Source organism: Zea mays, chromosome 4 (genome assembly GCF_902167145.1).
Source record: "Zea mays cultivar B73 chromosome 4, Zm-B73-REFERENCE-NAM-5.0, whole genome shotgun sequence".
NCBI classification, from domain to species: domain Eukaryota; kingdom Viridiplantae; phylum Streptophyta; class Magnoliopsida; order Poales; family Poaceae; genus Zea; species Zea mays.
Genome location: NC_050099.1, coordinates 63537390 through 63558384, shown reverse-complemented (window position 1 = coordinate 63558384; position 20995 = coordinate 63537390). Strand labels below are relative to the sequence as shown.

Sequence of the window (20995 nt, the reverse complement as noted above, 5' to 3'; positions counted from 1 at the left end):
AGAAACAAGAAAGAGTCTCACGATGCCTTAGAAGAGGCTAAGAGAGCTGAAGAAACTGCTGAACGCGTCAGGCTTATAGGTATATCCATTACAGCTTAGCTTCATAAATTATTGTAGCTTCGTTACTAATAGGTACTTGTATTTTGATGCAGCTGAGCTTCCCCCCCCCCCCCCCGCCAGAGCCATACGATTCTGAAGCTGACCCATCTCTGAAGGGGGCGCTCGACATAATTAGAATTGCTAACGAGGTCGTTGGCGAAGCTATCAATAGAATGTTGAACGAAGCTATCGATAAAGTCTTAAAAGAAGACTAAAGTTTGTATATTTGAGAGTTTAGGGTCTTCGTTCGTAGTTTTCGTTTTTGTAAGAAACAATTATCAAATATTTGCATATGTATTGATGTAATATATTTCTTTGTGATGCGTGAAACCTTTGTACGTACCGTTTTTTAGCCGCTAGCAAAAAAACACCTTCTCTTCTTTTCACGCTTCACGAAGAAAGAAATCCCTCTTCTTTTTGCAAAAGTAACTCTGAAGGTTTTGCCCTGAATGTTGCATAAGAATACTGTTGTCGAAGATATAAGCTTCATATGACAACACCTATCAAAAACATGTATCTTGTATTTTTGATATGGCTCTTTTGCCGAAATACGGTTAACCTCATGGGTTAAGCAGTATGTCTGAAGGAGCAATTTTCCTTCTTTTTGCATTGTTTCTGTTGATGCAGGATGATGTATGATGAGATGCTATGCAATATGATGTGATGATATGATGCAAATGACATTAATGCGCAAATAACACTATGTATCCCCTTAGGAACGACTTTGGAGTCTCTTCACCTTTTATTTATGTGGTATTTCAGCTCTGCATTCCCTTAGAAACGACTTTGGAGCTAAGCTCTGCATCCCCATAGGAACGACTTTGGAGCTTCTTCACCTTTTACTTAGATGGTATTTCAGCTCTGCGTCCCCTTAGGAACGACTTTGGAGCTAAGCGCTGCATCCCCTTAGGAACGACTTTGGAGCTTCTTCACCTTTTACTTAGGTGGTATTTTAGCTCTGCATTCCCTTAGGAACGACTTTGAAGCTTCTTCACCTTTTACTTAGGTGGTATTTTAGCTCTGCATTCTCTTAGAAACGACATTGGAGCTTCGTCACCCTTCTTGTTACACTCGATGGTGTAACCACAAATTTATTACAAAGGCCGAAGGTTGAACCTTCTTATATTGCCTTTAGAGGGGAAATATAAAGAAATAAAAGTAAAAAAATACATTGAACTTGGAAGCTTTCTGGTCAAGCCCCTACATTGTTTTAGTAAATATGTCTCGATTCGGGCACAGTGCTGTTGACTGTGAGAGCTTCGGACTCCTCTCGTGTGTCGCGCTGCTGCTGCGCCTGACGATGCCCTTCTGGCTGCTGATTGTGAATCAAGGTTGGTGCCATAGGTGGTGGTGGTGGTAATTGATCCCATGCAGCTTGAGAATGACTTGCCGAAGCAACTAATGTTGTGGGTTGCTGGTTGCCCACATACTCAGGGATATATGGCGAACAACATGAAGTAGTGTGCAGGACCTGCTTCGCCTGATTCTGCCGTGCTTCGGCTTGAGCTATCTTTTTTTCTTTTGGATCGTGACTTGGCACATCCTTGTTGTATGTCCCTTATCCTCCCCACAGAATAAAGAGAATAACCTCCTGGGTTGGGAGCTAAACCTTCCTCCAAAGCTTGTTCCTCCTCTGCCCCTTGGAGCTGGTGGCTTGTAAGAGCTTTGTTGCATTCCTGAAGATTGGGAGCTTTGTTGGTTGCCTTGAATGTGGTTTGCCCTATCATCATTTCAGCTGGGGTTGTGGATTGTTCTGACATGCCTAGGGTGTAGCCTTCCTCCGAAGCCCCTAGTCATCTCAGAATACCTGTAGGCCTCCTCCCTTCTCTGCTGAAAGTCATTATCAACCCTGATGTGCTCTTCCATCTTCTAGAGGAGCTTTTCCAGAGTTTGCGGTGGCTTCCTAGCAAAATACTGTGTTGTCGGTCCTGGTCAGAGCCCCTTGATCATAGCTTCGATGACAATCTCATTTGGCACCATTGGCGCCTGGCCTCTGAGTCACAAAAATCTTCGGGCATATGCGTGCAAGTACTCTTCATGGTCTTGTGTACACTAGAACAAGGCTTGGGCTGTTACTGGCTCTATCTGGAAACCCTGAAAGGTAGTTACCAGCATGTCCTTCAGCTTTTGCCATGACGTGATCGTTCCCGGGCGAAGGGAAGAATACCATGTCTGAGCTACACTCCGGACTGATATGACGAAGGATTTTGCCATGACAGCCGTGTTGCCACCATATGAGGATATGGTTGCTGCGTAACTCATGAGAAACTGCTTCGGATCTGAATGCCCATCGTACATGGGAAGATGCAGTGGCTTGTAAGATGGTGGTCATGGGGTAGCCTGCAATTCTTCTGCTAGAGGAGAAGCATCATCAAAATCAAAGTTACCATGATGAAAGTCATCATACAATTCATCATCATTGATTGGACTTTCTTTATGAAGCTCTCTCTGTTGAGGTCTTCATCCTTGGTCATCTCCGGTGATGTGACACATTTCTTCAGTAGCTTCGTCGATCTTCCTCTGAAGGTCAGCTAGCTGAAGCATCTTCTCTCTCTTCCTCTGCACTTATTGGTGTATGGCTTCCAGGTCTCTGATTTCTTGGTCCAACTCCTCTTCCTACGGTGTTGGGCTGGTAGCCTTCCTTTTCTGGCTCCGAGCTTCCAGGTCTCTGATTTCATAATACGCATATGAACATTAACACAATTTATATTACACTGATACCTTCGACTTGTTCAAAGGTGTTGATGCGAGAGCGATTACAATTCAACGTGAACTGTACGATGCTACTGTTCATCTATTTATAGGCACGAGACGCAGCCCGAGTAAAAGTATATTTGTGTCCTCAACATTTACTCATAACTATAACATAAATCATTATCTAGCTAGTCTTTTTCTCTTCGGGTCAGTATCATGTCTAGTCTTCATCATCATTTTAAGTCAAAGTTGTTACTCTTCAGCTATAGCTTCAGCGTTCATTCTTATCATCTTCAGGCTATATCTTCATCTTGTATACCTTTGTCATGGGAGAAAACCTCCATCCTAAAGCCAAAACTCCCTGTAACAATTCATGTTATGCTAAAAGCAGATGGTTAGTCATGTTTTTGAGGACCTTCGGAAGAGGAACGCCCCCAACAGTATGTATTCAGCTATGCACACTCATCTTTGAGAAATATTATAGAGCGATCATTTGGGGTGCTTAAGATGAAGTGGAGAATCCTGCTTAGTGTGCCTTCATTTTCACTGAGAAAGCAATCAAAGATAATTATAGCATGCATGACATTGCATAACTTCATTCAGGACAGTGCCATACACGAACGCGATTTCGATCAGTTTGTAGCCACCACATGGCATGTTGATGATATAGGGGCAGGTGAGAGTAGTAGCAGCCCATCAGATGAGTTAGAAATGGGTGCATTTAGAGATTTCATTGCTGCAGCGTCAGTGTTGTAGGTAACAATTTGTACGTGTAACCGAGAATGTTGATGTTGGGGAAAACATCCTCGGTCCCTGGAGCCCATCGATCGGTGAGGGCGCTAGGAAAAGGCCTCTAGCAACCAGGGCCCATAGGTCAGAAGGAGAAAGAAGGAAATGTCTACCCTCGAAGCACCCGTTCCGGATGAACCACAAGGCACTGAGCCCGAGGTTGGGTGTGGTGGAGCTAGAAAGGGGGGTCGGGTGATCCGAAGGGAAACCACTTGAGTGGATCCCTCGCTCGGCCCGAGACTGACCCGCTGTAAGTGATGGAACGCATTAACCATGCCTGGTGTCGAGCCACAGTAGAGGAGTCAGTTCGTCTCCCACTCATAACCTACGGGCCCCTCGGGCTGCAGCGCACTCATGACGTTCGAACCCCTCGGTTTGTGGTGCACTTATGGCTCGCGCGCCCCTCGACCTATGCGCGCACTCATGACCTATCAGAGCTAGGCCTAAGTGCGCAGGACGTCTACAGAGTACAATGGTACAAGCCGCACCGAGATCCAGGCTATGAAGGCCAGGGTCGGTGTAGCTCGAGGTGATAATAATGACACTTGGGCCCTACGATGTCCACGTTGTCTGCCATAAAGGATACAAGACAACCAAACGACCTAGACGCTCACGGACGAACACGACTTCATCCGTATAAGGACCAGGAGCGAAGACCAGGAGACCGGAGCCCCGCCGCCGAGGCAAGGCTTAGATAGGAGTCTAGCTCTGTAGCCTTTAGGTCCACATCCTCTGCACAAGAGACTTGGGAGCTTCTCCTCCGTCTCTCGCCCGCTTATAACCCCTGCTATGAGTATTGATCGGCAAAGGTGCGGGTAGCGCGAGCCGCCGAATACTGCATATAGGGACGTTTCGCCTGAACCAGTATAAATCTCGCGCCCACCGTCTGGAGCCCAAAACGCGCACACAAATTTACTTGTCAGAGCTAGGTTCAAAACACTGACAGTTGTAATGGACAAAGCATGTGCTAATTTCCAATTAGGTGCTCATTAGTATGACAATTTACTTTTTTATTTTTTATTGTTTGAAATTGACATTTGAAAATATGGCCATCCAAGCATGTAGATTCTAATCAGCAGCTTCTCCTTATAGCTAGGTTGTCAAACACCCCGATTCTTACCAGCCAACTTGTTTCTACACCAGCTTCTTAGAGAAGCTCGTCAGAAAAGGCCGATCCAAACAGGCCCACGGTCTCGACACCCGCCGCCCACATCTTGGTGGTTCTGCGTTCGTCGCCCACTCACTCAATGACTATGTCGGCAGGAGGCTGTGACCGCACCACCAATGGTGGCGATAGGGAGGGTGTTTGGTTCTAATAAGCTAAATTTTAGTCTCATCACATAAAAGCGAGGTCTTTGTCTTTGGGGCAGTTCAACAAGAAAGGGAAAGGATGGCCAATATGCTTAATTGTTCTCTAGGAACTCTGTCGATGAAATACCTAGGAATTCCTATTTCGGATGGTCGTCTGAAACCCTCTGCGTTTGATCATATTGTGGGAAATATGGAAAAAAGGATGGACTCATGGAAAGGTAAACACCTATCTTCTGGGGGAAGACTCATTCTGACTAACTCTTGTTTAAGTAGTCTACCCATCTATACTATGGGGCTCTACTCCTACCTAATAAGATTCACAAGAAAATGAGCTCAATTAGAGCTACCTTCTTTTGGCAAGGGGCTGAAGACTCAAAAAAATATCACATGGCGAAATGGGATAGTTTGACCAGACCAAAAGACCAAGGAGGTCTCAGGATCACAAACACTCTCATGATGAATGAATGCTTGATTGTGAAATGGATATGGAAATTATGCCAAGGACCAGATGAGTTATGGTACAAGCTGCTGCAAGCTAAATACATGTACAAGAATATTTTTTTTCTCTCTAAGAACAAGGGAGTTACTTAATTTTGGCAAGGCCTTCATGAGGTCAAGCATCTGTTTCAATGGGGTGCGACAAACAAGATAAAAATGGGGAAGGGACCCTATTTTGGAAAGACATTTGGATGGGAAAGGTTCCTATTAAAATCAAATATCCTAGATTCCTTGATATCTGCAGGGACAAGGATGTGCATGTTTCTGAATGCTGTGAGAGATGGGAGCGGAGTATAGATTTGGTGAGGCCCCTTAATGATTCTGATTGTTTCTTATGGGAAGAGCTTCATACTGAGCTTAGGGAGCATAATACCTCTCAAGGGAGAGACTTAGTGTTTTGGGATCTGGACAACTCCCGCAGATTCACTACAAAATCCATTTACAGATTTAGGACCGATGGTGGTGTCAAAAACCCCGTTTACAAAAAAAAATTGGAATTGCAAGGTGCCTTTGAAGATCAAGGTTTTTCCTTGGCAAATTTACAATGGAAAAATCCAAGCGGCTGCAATGTTAGAAAAAAAGGGTGGAAGGGTAGTACGTTGTGTTCTCTGTGTGGGGACAAAGAGATAGTTGATCACATCTTTATTCAATGTGACCTTCTGAAATATGTTTGGAGAAGAAATGAAAAATATTGTTGGTTGGGACCGTGTCCCCAGGTCCGTAGCTAGTCTGTTTAGCAATTGGGGAGCGGGCACTTCCCATGCTGCTTGCACATTTCATCTCTTTATTGTTGCCAGGCTGGTTTGGTCCCTTTGGTGTAACAGAAATAAGATGGCGATTATGAAAAAAATTCCTAACAATACGACAACGATCATATATGAGGTTGTGTCTTTCTTGCAGAGTTGGAGCGTGCTACTCAAGACAAGGGAACATGCGATGTTGGAAGATATACTGGACTCAGTGAAGTAGTTACAAGAGCAGCATTCGGTTGAGGAAAGTTGCAGTGACATTGGAGTGGTCTGAAGTGGAAGAAGTCCCTTCTTTTTGTTTGGAGAGATGCCCTTTCCAGCTTGCTTGGCGCTTTTTAGTCTGTTGCTTTATATTTCGGATGCTAGTTCCTGGTCCTCTGTGTGCCGGTAGCATGTGCTTCTTTCTATGCTGTTCCAGGTTGTGGGTCTCGTATGTGCTTAGCTGCAGGCTGACTGGCGTTGTGGTTCTCTGATCTGTGGTTGTAAACTGGTGTCCCCAGTGTGTCTATTTGAACTCTGTCATTTGCTTTCTTAAAAGCAGAACGTTGAAAAAAAAATATTATTTTGATACTAGTTAGAAATATTAAATATAGTTTAATTACAAAACTAATTACATAAACGAGTCTATTAAGACTACTTAATCCATGATTCGCTCGCATGATGATGCAGTACTTATTTGCTAATTATGGTTACCTATGATTAATAAATTCATGTCATCGTAGCATTAGTTTGCATGGTTCCACCGTTGTCTGCATAGGTCGCATGTTTACTTCCTTACACTTTCCCACATTTAAATGGTACACGTACCTGTTACCCGTGATGAGTTTAATATGCTACCTGTACTCGTGCCCGCAGACACGTAATTATATATCCACTGTGGATTTGCGGGCACGGGTACAATATTTTAATATCCACGAGAAAAAATTAACACGACGAGTCAAACCACTCTCACACTCGTGGATACAAACTCATACTTAAACCTGCACCCTATAGCAGGGGCGGCGCCAGGGGCTTTTGTTGGAGTCAGCTCACCCTATACAATTTAAAAAATACTATACAAATATATTATTATCTAGTGCATTTAAATGATGATTAGTGAAACTGACCCTAATGATTTTATTGTCTGGCTTCACCCCTGTCCTATAGAACTTTTATCCATGGATAAAATGTGTCCATTTGTTTTTATGCCCATTGTCATCCGTATATGCCATGATGAAAGCCGAGAAGTCAAAATCCGTCTCCCGTCGCCTGGCCGCATGGGCCTCGACCTCGCACGCGGTCATGCACGACATCCCTCCCTGGACCCTGGGTCCCCTGATACGGTCGCGGCCTGCCTCCCGAAGTCGCACGATTCAGGCACATGTTTTTTTTTTCTTCTTGATGAAAATACGTATTTGCATGTGTAGCTTCGTCCCCGTCAACATTATTGACCCGTTCTCCATTCATTTCGCGCGCTTCTGTCTCCTCTCAGCGAACTACACACACTATAGCAAACATATCCGGTAACGGAACGCAAACAAGGCGAGACCAAAATTTTATACCATCATTAGACGTTCTAACTTGTATGAGCTAGGACCGATCACAAATCCAAGTTACATATATCAGGCGCAAAGTTCGCCAGTGAACGTTTAAAGATAAAAATGGTTGATTCGCTCTTTAATATTAGATATAAATATATAGATATATAGCTAATACATGATGCATGTGAAAATAAGGAGAGAGAAAAATCACTTGGACTTGGGTTGTAGCTGCAAAGTTGTTTAAAATAAGGAAAAAGCTAACAGACACGCGTGTGTTTCTCTTGTTACTTACACGCGATTTGTGCACCGTTGGATCTGTCAGGTGCTCTTTTCTCGTCTGTTGGATATATTTCTCTGTCTATTGTCCCTGACAGATGGTCCATATTGTGACGGTGGGAGTGGAGCTCACTGTTTGATTTTTTTGGTACTCAAGCGTCGCTCCTGTTCACTTTCCTCAGCCCTTCCAGAAGCTGAGAGATTGAGGGCGGAGCGTGATTTTCGCGGTGATTTTCCTGCTCCCATATCGTTGGCGGCCGGTTGATAGCGAGTTGTGCTGGAGGGGGAGGTGCCTGTGACAGGATCTGTGGTTGCTGTCCGTGGGCAACAAGCTGTGTCGAAGGAGGTCGAACTCCCAACGCGATGTGTGGTGGCGGGGATAGTTCAATGACGTTTTCAGTTCCAACCTGTAGCGATGGTGCTCCAGCTCGTGTTGACACGGTCGATCTGGTGAGGGAGCTCTTCCTTTGTTTCAAGTCTTTTGTCTCCCTGTCACTGGCAACTGGTTAGTTGAGGCTGGCATTTGGACCTTGCCGGAGTATAGGATGCGTGGTCGGTTCTGTGAGGATCTGAGGGGCTGAATTTGTTGTTTCACATCGTGGCTAGAGTCGAGCGGTGCTGAGTTGTTGAGTTAAAGTAGTCATTTATAATTATGTGATACATCCACAGTTTTTGCTGTTGACCAGTGGGCCATATTGGCATAGTAGGAGTTTACTGTTTTGATTTTTCTAGGTATCGCACCTCTTCACTTTCCCCATCCCCTTATGGAAGGCGTGAGATAGAGTGTCGAACGGAGCTTCCCACGACGATGCTGCTGTTTGCCGGCGAGCTCTCCCCCCTACCCATTTCTTCTACTCCTTTGTAAGGCTCAGGTTGTTTGTTCTTGATCATCTTTTTTCTGTATTAGTTCGCCATTGTATATTTTTATCTTCAGTTTTTTCATTTGGTTGTTGCCTCAAATTTTTTTCTATATTTGTTATTCATTTTTTTATTTTTTTATATAGAGAGCTGCCTACAGAGAGAAGGTGCTAATTGAAGCAGAGAAACAGTTTCAGGACGATTTCAATTTTTTGAAGGAAAAGGTATTAGTTGATTTTGGCCAATTAGTGGATGTCCAACGTATTGACAGTATTTGCCAAGTTATGTGCGACAAGTTCAAGGGTTGTTGTTCGGTTTGCAAGACAATGTGTATTGAAGCTATAGTCGATTCTGTGAAAATTATGGTTGAAGCAATGTCTATCAAGCATCAGGAGATTTTGAATTCCATGAACCCTCTAGTGAAAACTATGGCTGTTAAGCAGATGAGAAATACACCCATACTGATATCAATGTACAACCAGCTATTGTTAAGTCGGATGAGAAAGTCGTTGTTGCAGACTTTGTTGAGTCATCTGATGGGAAAAGGTCTTGGTGTGGGTACTAGCAATCCTCTGGTAACAGTGCCCATACATCTGAACACATCAACACACCAGTCGTTTATAGGTCGGATGCAAATACTGCAACTTCTGTGAAGCCCCCAGCGGGTTAGCGTTTTAATCTCCATTTGTCTTTTTTGGTTCCATGCACTTTATTGTTTAATGCATCTAGACTCTATATTATATGCTGATTTTTTTTATTGTGTGTGTTCATAGCATTTTTAAAATCCATCTAGATGTTTTTTGTGCTTTTAATATGTTGAACATGAAACTATATTTAATTTCCAGCAGTCACTGCCCTACCACATGAACCTTTGTTTTTGCTCATAGCCTGCTAGCTGCTGGCCACAAACAAATGCATTTTATGTGCAGGATGACAATTTATATGTGTGGGATGTAGAAATTTGCTATTTTAGAGATTGTAGGCGAATTTTTATGCATAGTTTTTGGTATCGTTGTCTTGTAGTATTCATCCTAGTCTTTTTGTATGTTTATCCCTTTTTTATTTGCCTTTTTTTGTTTGTGGTTTCATGTTTAGTATCTTATATTGGTGGGTTATTATTGCACTATTTTTGGTTGTCATGTAAAATCTATCCTAATCTGATGTATGTATATTTTTCCTTAAATTTTTATTGTAGAGCGTGTTCATCCACTCAACAAGCGATTCCATTTCTCCAAAACTGACAAGTTGGGTCGCTTTCCACGTACAAGCCTCTTCTCACCTGTGGGTCTTTTTGACCTCCACATTTCAGATGATGAAAGTGACCACAAAAAAATACTGCACCTGCTAGTGCTATATGTCCACATGGGTCAGATGTCATTCCAATCGGGTTAGGTCATTCTATTTTGCCTACATGCACCCATGGTGTTCATCCTACTCCTCCCAATGTTGTATTACAACCTTTAATTAAGTCACATGCAAATTCCTCTAGAAGCCTTATTGAGTTGTGTCCTGAAAGTGCAACAGCAGCAGTAGCCAACACTGATGTACCAGATAAGGTTGTTTCTGTGCTAGTTTCTCATGCTCAAAAGGTCTGCTATATGCCTTTTTTCACTGTTCTTTTTGGTTAGCAGAGTTCCTATTTTTTACTTATATGTATTTCCTTTTTGTCCTCTATGTCAGTCTCATGTTGCTGGGGCAGTTCCTCCAGTGAATGACACATTCTTTGAGCCAACATTAACATGTAATCTTTCAACACTGAACTCAACAGAAAGGCCTAGGAAGTTCGAAGGGATAAGTGGCAAAAATCAAGATGTTATTGTTATTGACGATCATGTGAGAGCGGTTCAGGAGGTGATATTTTATTTTTCTTGCTACACTCCCCCATGTGGTCTGTTTTTGTGTTTGTTGTTATCTCCATTCTTTTAATTTTTTAATTTTATATCCTAAAACCCATGTTATGTTCTCCCATTTTTTATCCAGGTTCACAATGTTGCTGGTGAAATGGTTGGTGCTAGTTTATATGGCAGTAGAAGATCTAAATCAACAGCTATAGTTGACCAAATGTACAATGATAGGAATATATTCAATGATCCAGAAGCTAGGGGAAATTTGTTGGGATATCAACTAGAAGTGGCAAATTTAGTCAAAAGTGATATTCAGTATATTGGTGAAAATCGGTTACAAGCCCAACATCCTAGTGTCCCTTTACCATGTTCTGTTGTACAATTGCGATATTATTATATCCTTTGTGGCATGGGGCGTAGCCAATGGAAAGAGTAAGTGTATCTTGTATTCTTATTCCAATGCTTGATTATTTAGTATATTTTCTCTTCATATACTTCAAGCTTTATAATAAACCCATTTTTGTGTAGTTTTGTTGCAGTTCGGTTTTCAAAAACCACCACTATAAATTGGGAATATTTTGGACTGTCAATAGAACCCAATGGACATTGCGACAACTTTTTTATTGCTGGGTTCTGCCAAAAACATTTTGAAGATGTTCATCCAAGGATGTCAAAGAAACATTTCTTTTATCCCAAAGTTGGGGTAATTTTTTTCAACTCATTTTTTCCCACATGCAATATATGATGTTTTTTTATTTGCATGATTTTTTTGTATCAGTGTTTTTGTATCCAAGGCTGTTGTTGTTTATATTTTTTATTTATTTTTTGTTTTTTGCTATGTTTGTCTAATGTTTATTTTTAGTGCCCGATGTTGTTTTTTTGCTATGCAGTTTTTTGGATTTTTGTTTTTTGTTGGCTATGTTTTGTCTAATGTTTCTTTTTTGTCTGTCGTTGTTGTTTTGTTTGTTTTTTGTTGGCTATGTTTTGTTTGTTTTTTTGCTATGTTTTGTCTAATGATTCTGTTTTTTTTTCTGTTGTTGTTATTTTTTTTTGCCATGCTGCTGGTAGAACGTGTCGTGGGTATGGTGCTTGGTCATGGGAGCTTTTTTTGTACGTGTCTATCATTGGTTGAGATTAAATGCACTGAATCCACTTCAACATGTAGGCTAAGTGTTTGCAGACGGGAGAGACCTTCGTCATTAAGAAGTCCTAATCCTTGTCTCGTTGGCTCTTGTTTATACAAAGTCGAAATATATTGTTTTATGAACCTCTCATTATGTTCTATGATGCATTTGTTTTTGGTTACTGCAAGGGGGACATGTAATGTTTCTTTTTTTTGTTTGTCGTTGCTGTTTTGTTTGTTTTTTGGCTATGCTTGTTTTTTTGCTATGTTTTGTCTAATGATTCTGTTCTTTTTTCTGCTGTTGTTATTTTTTTGCTATGCTGCTGGCAGAACGTGTCGTGGGTATGGTCTCCAGGTATGGTGCTTGGTCATGGGAGCTTTTTTTTGTACGTGTCTCCAGGTCTCCAGGTATGATGCATTTGTTTTTGTTGGCTATGTTTTGTTTGTTTGTTTTTTTGCTATGTTTTGTCTAATGATTCTGTTATTTTTTTCTATTGTTGTTATTTTTTGCTATGCTGCTGGCAGAACGTGTCGTGGGTATGGTCTCCAGGTATGGTGCTTGGTCATGGGAGCTTTTTTGTACGTCTATATCATTAGTTGAGATAACATGCACCGAATCCACTTCAACATGTAGGCTAAGTGTTTGCAGACTGCAGAGACCTTAGTCATTAAGAAGTCCTGATCCTTGTCTCGCTGGCTATTGTTTATATAAAGTCGAAATATATTGTTTTATGAACCTCTCATTATGTTCTATGATGCATTTGTTTTTGGTTACTGCAAGGGGGACATGTATGTTGACTATTTTTTCTAAAACTCCATCCCTTGACTGACCTGAAATACAGTTGTGACCTCTGCTTTTTTTAGGGCTGTTACGTGTGCATTGTCATTGGTTTCTGTGAGGGAGGGGGTCATGTATGTCTATTTTTTTTTCTGAAACCCCACCCTCGACTGACCTGAACTCCATCCCTCACTTGTTTGTCTTGAATTTTTCTCACATCCAAATAGAAGTGCTTGTCATCATCTCATTGTCAACTGAAGCCTGTTTTATGAATCTTCGAAGATTGGTGTTCAGAAAAAGACAAAAAAATGTATGTTTGCTTTCTCAATAATTCTCTGTTGTATCAAGTTATATTTTTTTGCCACTGATGAATGAATGACCGAGTCATGATTTTCTTATTTTTATGTTGAAATGCACTGTGTCACATTAGGCAAATTGCACATGAATCGAGCGGGGAAATGTCGTTTGGATGGGGACGTCAGCCAGCTTTCTTGGGAACATTTAGCAAGAGGCTTAACAGGTTTGTGGCTGTGTTCAAGTGTTCACGTTTTGTCGGCAGGACCCATATACACGAATCTTCTAACTGTTTTTATTGTATTTTGCAGGTGTTTCAATGATGCTACAAATGGGGTTCCAGGTGATGGTTGGTCTCTAATGAGCAATGATGGTGCTGAGGATGTTCCTATTGTTGTCGACTCTTTCTCCAAACAAACTTATTGGTGCTCATGTCAACTCCTCCCAGATGTTTTTTGACTGTTGAAGGTGGTCTCCTGCGTGTTAAGGTATCAATGCTTCTTCAGGTTTAAACTATTATCCATCCAGTTTTAGTTTCAAGTTTGTGTGTATATTTGATGTTATAGACTTCATGAGATGCTCTTGTATATCCTGAGTTGTTTTATTTTTTCTAGTTTTTGTGATGTACTATCAATATTTTCTTGCTATTTGTTTTGATCTTTTTTTGTTTTTGGTGTTTTATAGGTCAATTCAAGGAAATATACTGAGTTTTGGCAAAATTTCAGAAGTTGTTGTTACGTTAGTTCTAAAAAAATTGTGTTTTTTTGTAAGTTTTTTTCTCATTTTCATCCATCCTTAAAAAAAAAGCAAGGCGTCATGTTATACATTAACACATATCTTTGTATAATTTTTGTGTATAATAGATCATTTTTTATTTTTAGGGTATTTTTATTTGTGACCATTAGATCTCGATCTAGCGGATATGAAATGTGTGTGTTTTGTGTTTGCAAAACACACAGTTTTACCTCAAAACATAATCTGTGTGTTTTTGCATTTAAAAACGCACATGTGTTTCTAGAGTATATAATGCCCATGTGTTGTATAGACAAGCCCTTAAAATAATCATAATGATATCAATTGGACTTGGGTTGCACTGCTGAAGACGACGACTGCACTTTCTTTATTGCTGTACCGTTTCTTCAGTTGTTATTGCATGGACCATGCGACCCTAAAGATCTTACCGCTAATCAGCTGTCGTCTTGCTCGCGTCATCAGGTATAAATTGGATGAACTTGCGGAACTGATCCAAGCTGAGCGGACAGAGATCCCGGCCGCCACTGATGATGCCTGAGTTGAAGAAGAGCAGAGGGATTCGTCGTCCTGGAATTGGAACAGAACCGCTCTGTGCTCTGTCAGTGTCATGAATTAATTAAGAGCTCCGCGTCTGAAAATTATTGCAGTATATATATCCTGGGCTGGGACGCATGCATACCAAGCGCGCCGGCCTGTTGTAGCAGCTTCGCTTTATACTGTGCGTAGAAGTTGATCTGTGTAGGAATATAAAATAATCCAGTGGCCACCAGGCGGACAGGAACAGCTTGTTGCTCCATAACACCATGATTATTAGCTACCTTGCTTTCAAGCGTTTCCTCTGTGGATCCCATATGGTGTCTATCTCGCGCCAGCCGCCAGGCTAGGCTAGTGTGTGTGCACGGTTGCAGGGTCCTCTCGGCACGTCGTGTCAGATATACATGGATCCGTCCGCAATCGCGTTGCTCGCCGTCTCTTTGCACGTCGTGTCAGATATACTGTTTCCACGAAGAAAATCTTTGCCTCCGTCCGTCGGTCGAGTTTCCTAGCTGGATCCCCGGCCCATTGGGCTGCCTGCTCCCGCTATATATGTGCAATACGTATAGTATATAAATAAATATCTGTCTCGGTCTCGTCGTCCCTCTGCGTCGCCATTAGACTGACCGCAGCGGTCTACCCTACCGCTCCCCCTCCCCTTCCAGCTAGGCTGTAGGGGGCACCCTATGGCCGCAGCGGTGCCCCCTACAGCGCCCCCTACGTGTCGGTCCCCTTCTCTCTCCCCCCAGATCTAGCGTGTCACTGTTCATCACCCTAAACACTGTGTTGTGGGTCCACGAGTAATTGTTAGTAGATAAAAAATTGATAGTTGGTATAGAAAATGATATTTTATAGTGGTAGTGGGGTATAGGGGGAGTATTTAGGGGGAACCGCTGCGGGAGATGAAAAAATAGGGGGGAAATAGGGGGGAAAAGTGATATAGGGGGAAAAATTTATGGGTAACGGTTGCGGATAGCCTTAAACCCTAAACCCTCTTGATCAGTGCCAGTGTGCAAGAAGACTCAAGAGCATGCAGATGCAGGGTCAGCCATCAGTGCCAGATCTAGCACGTAACCGATCAATCATATGCCACGCGCATGCGATCACCTCGGCACTAGACATGCATATGCATTATATATATACTACCATACCGTACAAAAAAATAGTATAAAACGAGTACTCAAACCCACACATCTTTGCTCCAAACATTTAGAAGTAGCCACTGAACCATACATAGCTTAGTGTTTATGTTTATAAATAAACAATCTATACTTACTACTTACTAATATGTTTTAATAACCTAACATGGACACCTGATGATACATGGCTTCACCCTCCGCGCTCGAACCCACACACCCTTACTCCAAACATGTAGGAGTAATCACTAGACCACACATACCTCCTATACCTACTAATCTATTAATAACCTAACGCTGGTGATACCACGGTTTCACCCTCTACACTACCAAACCGTGCAAAAAATAGTGCAAAGCAAGCACTCGAACCCACACCCTCTTGCTCCAAACATTGAGGGTAACCACTAGACCACACATACCTTAGTGTTTATAATAAAGAATATTTATATTTAAATAAATATCTCAATCCTATTTATCTATACTACTATATTATCTATACTACTATATTAAGAACCTAATGTGGGTACCTCGTGCTACCACAGCTTCATCCTCCATGATGACACTCTGGACCCTCTCTCAGCTACTGCCATGTGGACACACTGACAATCTAGGCCCGCCCCACGCTCTCTAACTGGTTCTCCCGCCCCTCTCTCAGCTACTGCCCTATGCATCCCAGCGCCCACACAGCCAGCTATTGCGCCTGCTCAGCACCCGACCCCACCCACACGGCGTAAAACGTACAGAGCGAGCACTCAAACCCACACATATAGCTCCAAAAATTTGAGGCTAAGGCTATGCGCAACGCTGCCCCCTTGGCAGCCCCCTCCCCTTGCGTGCGGCGCGTAGGGGGCACTCTACGGCCGCAGCGGTGCCTCTACGGCGCCCCCTACGCGCCGGCCCCCTTCTCTCTCCCCCTAGATATAGCGTGTCACTGTTCATCCTCCTAAATACTGTGTTGTGGGTCCACGAGTAATTGTTAGTAGATAAAAAATTGATAGTTGGTATAGAAAATGATATTTTATAGTGGTAGTGGGATATAAGGGGAATATTTAGGGGGAACCGTTGCGGGAGATGAAAAAATAGGGGAGGAAATAGGGAGATAGGGAGAAAAAGTAACATAGGGGAAAAATTTAGAGGTAACGGTTGCGGATAGCCTAACCACGAGACCACACATAACTTAGTGTTTAGAAATAAACAATAATTATATTTGAATAAATTTCTTAATATCTATTTATATATATATACAACACTCCTATTTTTCACGCTCTACTGGATACAACAGTCTAGCGGCTAGCACCACGGCTACACATTCCATTTTCTAACCGAATTTCGACCATTCCCTGAAAACGGGAAATAACCGAATTTCACACTTCTCTAACGGTTTATGTTTTTAAATTCAAAAAATCGAATTTCACCGTTTTTTTAACATGAATTTTTAATAAGAAATATATTTCTGAGAGCCTCTATTTTTATAGAATTTTTCCTCATATTTCTATGATTATTTTTTAAAAATTTCAAAAAAAATTAAGGACCGATTTGTTTCATTTCATTTTTGAAGAATTGGAATATAAATAATGGAATAGGCTATTTTTTGAATGTGACATTTCATAACTTTTCAAAGTGTATATATTAGTCTATCTCAAAGGGTGAGAGATGAAAATTGATTCTATAGATTTACATACTACTTTTCTAATATACAATTTATAACACATTTTTTATTTACTTCTCTAAAACATAAATGTAGTGTATAACTATTTCTCTCATATGATTTAGAATAATATACAAATATATTACATAGACAATTATATTAACTTAATTAGTTTTATCTAAATTATAATTATTAGCAACTGTAGAGGTTAGCATTGCGGCAACCTTTATCACCGTAGCACTGTAGAGGTTACAGTGCTCTGCCAAACCCTGCAGCGCTGCATCCTAAACTTGCTACAGTGCTAGTGGGAGAGCTCTGTACCTCCAGATCAAGGGCGCACCAAAGGATCCCTTCTTCTTGATTTTTGTGTACACCGGTATTTGTCAATTCAAGAAAAAATAATATTGGATGATAAATGTGTATGAAAATTAATATTTTATTGTAGTAGTTGGTATATAGATATTCAAATTTATTAGTACCCAATGGGGGTAGCCTTAACCACAGTCAGTGCCCCCTGCAGCATGCCATATCGAGCTCTCTCCTCCGGCTTTTAACTGCCAGTGTGCCGACGGCCGTATTGATCTTAACTGTAGCTCTACGTTTCAAATTTAAGATGTTTAAGCTGAATTGAAGGGGGCAGAATTAAGGCGCGGCGTCCTGCTCATCTTTTAGGCGAATTCGGATTAAATTTTAAGTACGAAAGGTACATATGAAAGAAGATGCATACGAGGGAGAGGTTAAAAAGGAAGGAAACATCTGTCGGCATGCGAGACAGGAGAGTGTGGTTACAGTGCGGAAACTCGTCGTCGTCTAATGCAAGCCACGGTGTTTAGGCCCCGTTTGGTTCGAGAGACTAAAAATTAGTCCCTCCATTTTAGTTTTATATAGTCTCTAAATTGTTAAACGGTAAAAGTAAAATAGAGACTAAACTATTTTATTCTCTACTCTCTCAAGGAGTTAAGTGACTAAATCATATAAATTCCACATTTTATCCTCTTTTATTTGAGTTGCACTAATGACGGAAGAATAGATTGTTAAGGGGTATTTTAGTATTCTTATGATTTATTTAATGTGTTTTGAATAGTTTTAGTCCCTAAAACAAACAAGATAGGAACTAAGAGCATGTTTGTTTACCCCCCAGATTATATAATCTGGATTAAATAATCCTAAGAGGCAAACAAACAGTCCAGCTTATTTGCCCCGATTATATAATCTAACCCCTTGGATTATGATAATCCATAAGCAAGTGAGGAGGTGCTTATTTCAGATTATTTTTTGACCACTTCCCCACTACCCTTTCAAGTTTCCTAGAAATTACCCACCATTGCCATTATAATTCACCGAATCGTTTTTGTTCCTGTCGCATCGGAGAAGCCCGCCGTCCAGATCCCGCCGCCTAGTCCCCGCCTCGTCCCGCGCGTCGGCGTCCCGCGCGCAGCAGTTGCCGCGCCGTGCCGAGGCGCCGCGCGCCACCCCAGCCGCGTCCTGCGCGCCGGCGTCCCGCGCGCATCAGGTGCCGCGCCGTGCCGAGGTGCGGAGGCGCCGCGCGCCAGTGTCCCGCGTGCCGGCGTCCCGCGCGCATCAGGCGCCGCGCCGTGCCGAGGTGCGGAGGCGCCGCGCGCCAGAAGCTCTTGGCCAGAGGCGGCGGCGGCGGATACGGCACCTTGGTCCGCGCCGTCGTGGTACTGGAAGACGTTCGGGGAGAGGAAGACGGCGAACTCATCTTGCCAGCATCCTGACGGAGATGGAATCCGGCGTTCGATCCTCATCTTGTATTCTTTCCTGTACGTTTTGATTTGTTCCAGTTATTAGCGCAGTACTCTGTGAATGGTTGTGTTCTCTGTGTTCCTTTCATCCACTATCCCGCCGCAGATCAGCTGGGGCGCCTAATTTTTCTCTGCATCTGTCCTGCCGAGATCCAGAGTGCGACCATTTAATTGCTACAATGCTACTCTATCTACAGGTGTATTGTGATGGATCCTACGTCCGAACCATCAGACATTGAATCAGGAGTTGGTGATGTTACGACACCTGTACGAGGCAGACCAACCATGGTACGTGGTTCCATGACGGCAGGTCATCGTGGCGCAGGATTTACACTGGCAGGGCGTAGTGCCGGTCGTGGCACTAGTTGTGTGATACGCGGTAGTAGGAGTGCCGGAAGGAGCATTCGTGGTGGCCGAAGTGTTGGTATTGACATCGATTTAAATGCTCAAGGTCGGGAAGATGATGAACCAATTGAAGTTGAAGCTGAAATTACTGCAAATAATTCGGTGAGTAATTTTCTAACACATGGCCATTGCTAATTTGTAGACATTTGTAATGTTCATATGTGATATGCTTGTACATATATTTTCGTATAGAAGGAGAAATGTGACAAGGCAGATTGGTCATCCATGAATACTAGAACTTTTTGTGAAATATGTGTTGAAGAGGTTGAAGCTGGTAACAGACCAAATGGAACACTAACTACTGCAGCGTATAAAAATATTTGTGTTAAGTATCGACAAAGAACTGGTTTGCTTCACAGCAAAACTCAATTGAAGAATAAGTGGGATTTACTGAAAGGGCTTTACAGTTTTTGGCTTGGTCTAAACAAAGATACAGGACTTGGATGGGATTCTAAGCTAGGGACTGTGATTGCAAGTGATGAATACTGGAAGAAAAATACAAAGGTAATAACATATTGCAGTGGATGGATCTACATCATGCGCTCCAGGTGAATTTTATGATGTGGAAAATCATGAGACTGAGGTTGATGGTATTGATGGAGTTGATTTTGGCACATTTGAGGCAGACTGTGATGCTCAATATGATGAATTTGCGTCTCCTTTTGCTAGTGGCAGCAAGTCAACTCAGTCGAAGAGAGGCGTCTCAACTCAGTCAAAGAAAAGAGCTAGTCCTACTGTTGTTAATAGCCCACTGAAGCGCTCAAAGAATCCCATGGTTAAGGTCATGAATAAGATTCATAATACTTTGGAGATCAATTGCAATATTTCAAACAAAGTAATGCTTGGTGAGTATAGGTATGAATCAATCAAGCAATGCATGGAATGGGCTGTTGAGTGTGGAGCAACTGAAGGATCACTTGAGCATTTCATGGCTACTCAGCTTTTTGTTAAGGCGGAGCACAGGGATGTATTTAAGTCATTCAAAACAAATGAAGGAAGACTTCTATGGTTGAAGAGGCACTGCGCTAAGGATGGCTTATGTTAGGAACATCTATTTATTTTCGTGTGTTAGGAGCATCTATTTACTTTCATGTCTGGAACATGTATTTATTTTCGTGTGTTAGGACCATCTATTTGTTTTTATGTGTGGAACACCTATTTATTGTTTATGTGTGGAACATCTATTTATTTTTATGTGTGGTGTTGGGGCCATGCTTCGTTGCGCCGAAGGTCTTGCGCGAAGAAGCAGCTTCGGCTGAAATCGTCCCCAGGAAATGGCCGAAGGTTCCTTTTTATAGAGCTTCGGCGTTACAAACCGACATAAAGATAGAATGACCTTTTTATCCATAGAGGTCTAAGATAATGTTGTAAACTTTTGTAAAGGACATAATTGTAATTCGTCACAGGCTGCGTCCTGTGTCTATAAATAGATGAACAGTACCCCCGTACTGTTCACACGAATCTGTCATTTGCCTTCGCATCACACTTGTATTCTTCAAGGCCGAAGGTACATTTGTAATTTGAAGTCATTTACATTCGTTTATAATAATAAAAATGGAGATGATTCTATGATAACATTTAAGTATTTTCATATCTCATGATTTATATGAATGCTTCGTTCCTCGTTGTCACGCTTACGAAGGTACGTCCTTCGTAACCTTCGTCCGAGATGCTTTATATCCCAATGGGATATAATGTTATGGAGGACGAAGGACTTTTACACTTAATATTTTCTATGTTGCCTTGTTCTTAATTCTTAGCATTTGAGAACAAGTCCCCAACATTGGCGCCCACCTCCGGTGAACTCACTTCCACTTTTTGAGCTGATGGCTTCGTTCAACAACCAAGCTGGAGTTGCTTCGGACCCGAAGCTGGTGCTCCCGATCACAGGTGGCTCATCCTCAGAGCCAGCTAACAAGA

At 42.1% G+C, this 20995-nt stretch overlaps 2 protein-coding genes across 2 annotated transcripts; both read left to right on the top strand.

Moving 5' to 3' along the window:
- The first annotated feature begins 10119 nt into the window (after window positions 1-10119).
- On the top strand, window positions 10120-14403 carry LOC103653317 (uncharacterized). The gene is made up of 10 exons (XM_008680251.3): window positions 10120-10383; window positions 10475-10645; window positions 10775-11070; window positions 11167-11341; window positions 12092-12169; window positions 12287-12311; window positions 12767-12849; window positions 12970-13059; window positions 13145-13321; window positions 14049-14403. Exons 3-8 carry the CDS (start codon window positions 10796-10798, stop codon window positions 12982-12984), a joined length of 651 nt encoding a protein of 216 aa, XP_008678473.1. The 5' UTR covers window positions 10120-10383; window positions 10475-10645; window positions 10775-10795; the 3' UTR covers window positions 12985-13059; window positions 13145-13321; window positions 14049-14403.
- Window positions 14404-18955: 4552 nt separating this feature from the next.
- LOC109945735 (uncharacterized) lies at window positions 18956-20166 on the top strand. Its single transcript, XM_020552077.1, has 3 exons — window positions 18956-19177; window positions 19268-19550; window positions 19588-20166. The coding sequence occupies exons 1-3, from the start codon at window positions 18956-18958 to the stop codon at window positions 20118-20120; spliced, it is 1038 nt and encodes a 345-aa protein (XP_020407666.1). The 3' UTR covers window positions 20121-20166.
- The last annotated feature ends 829 nt before the right edge of the window (window positions 20167-20995 follow it).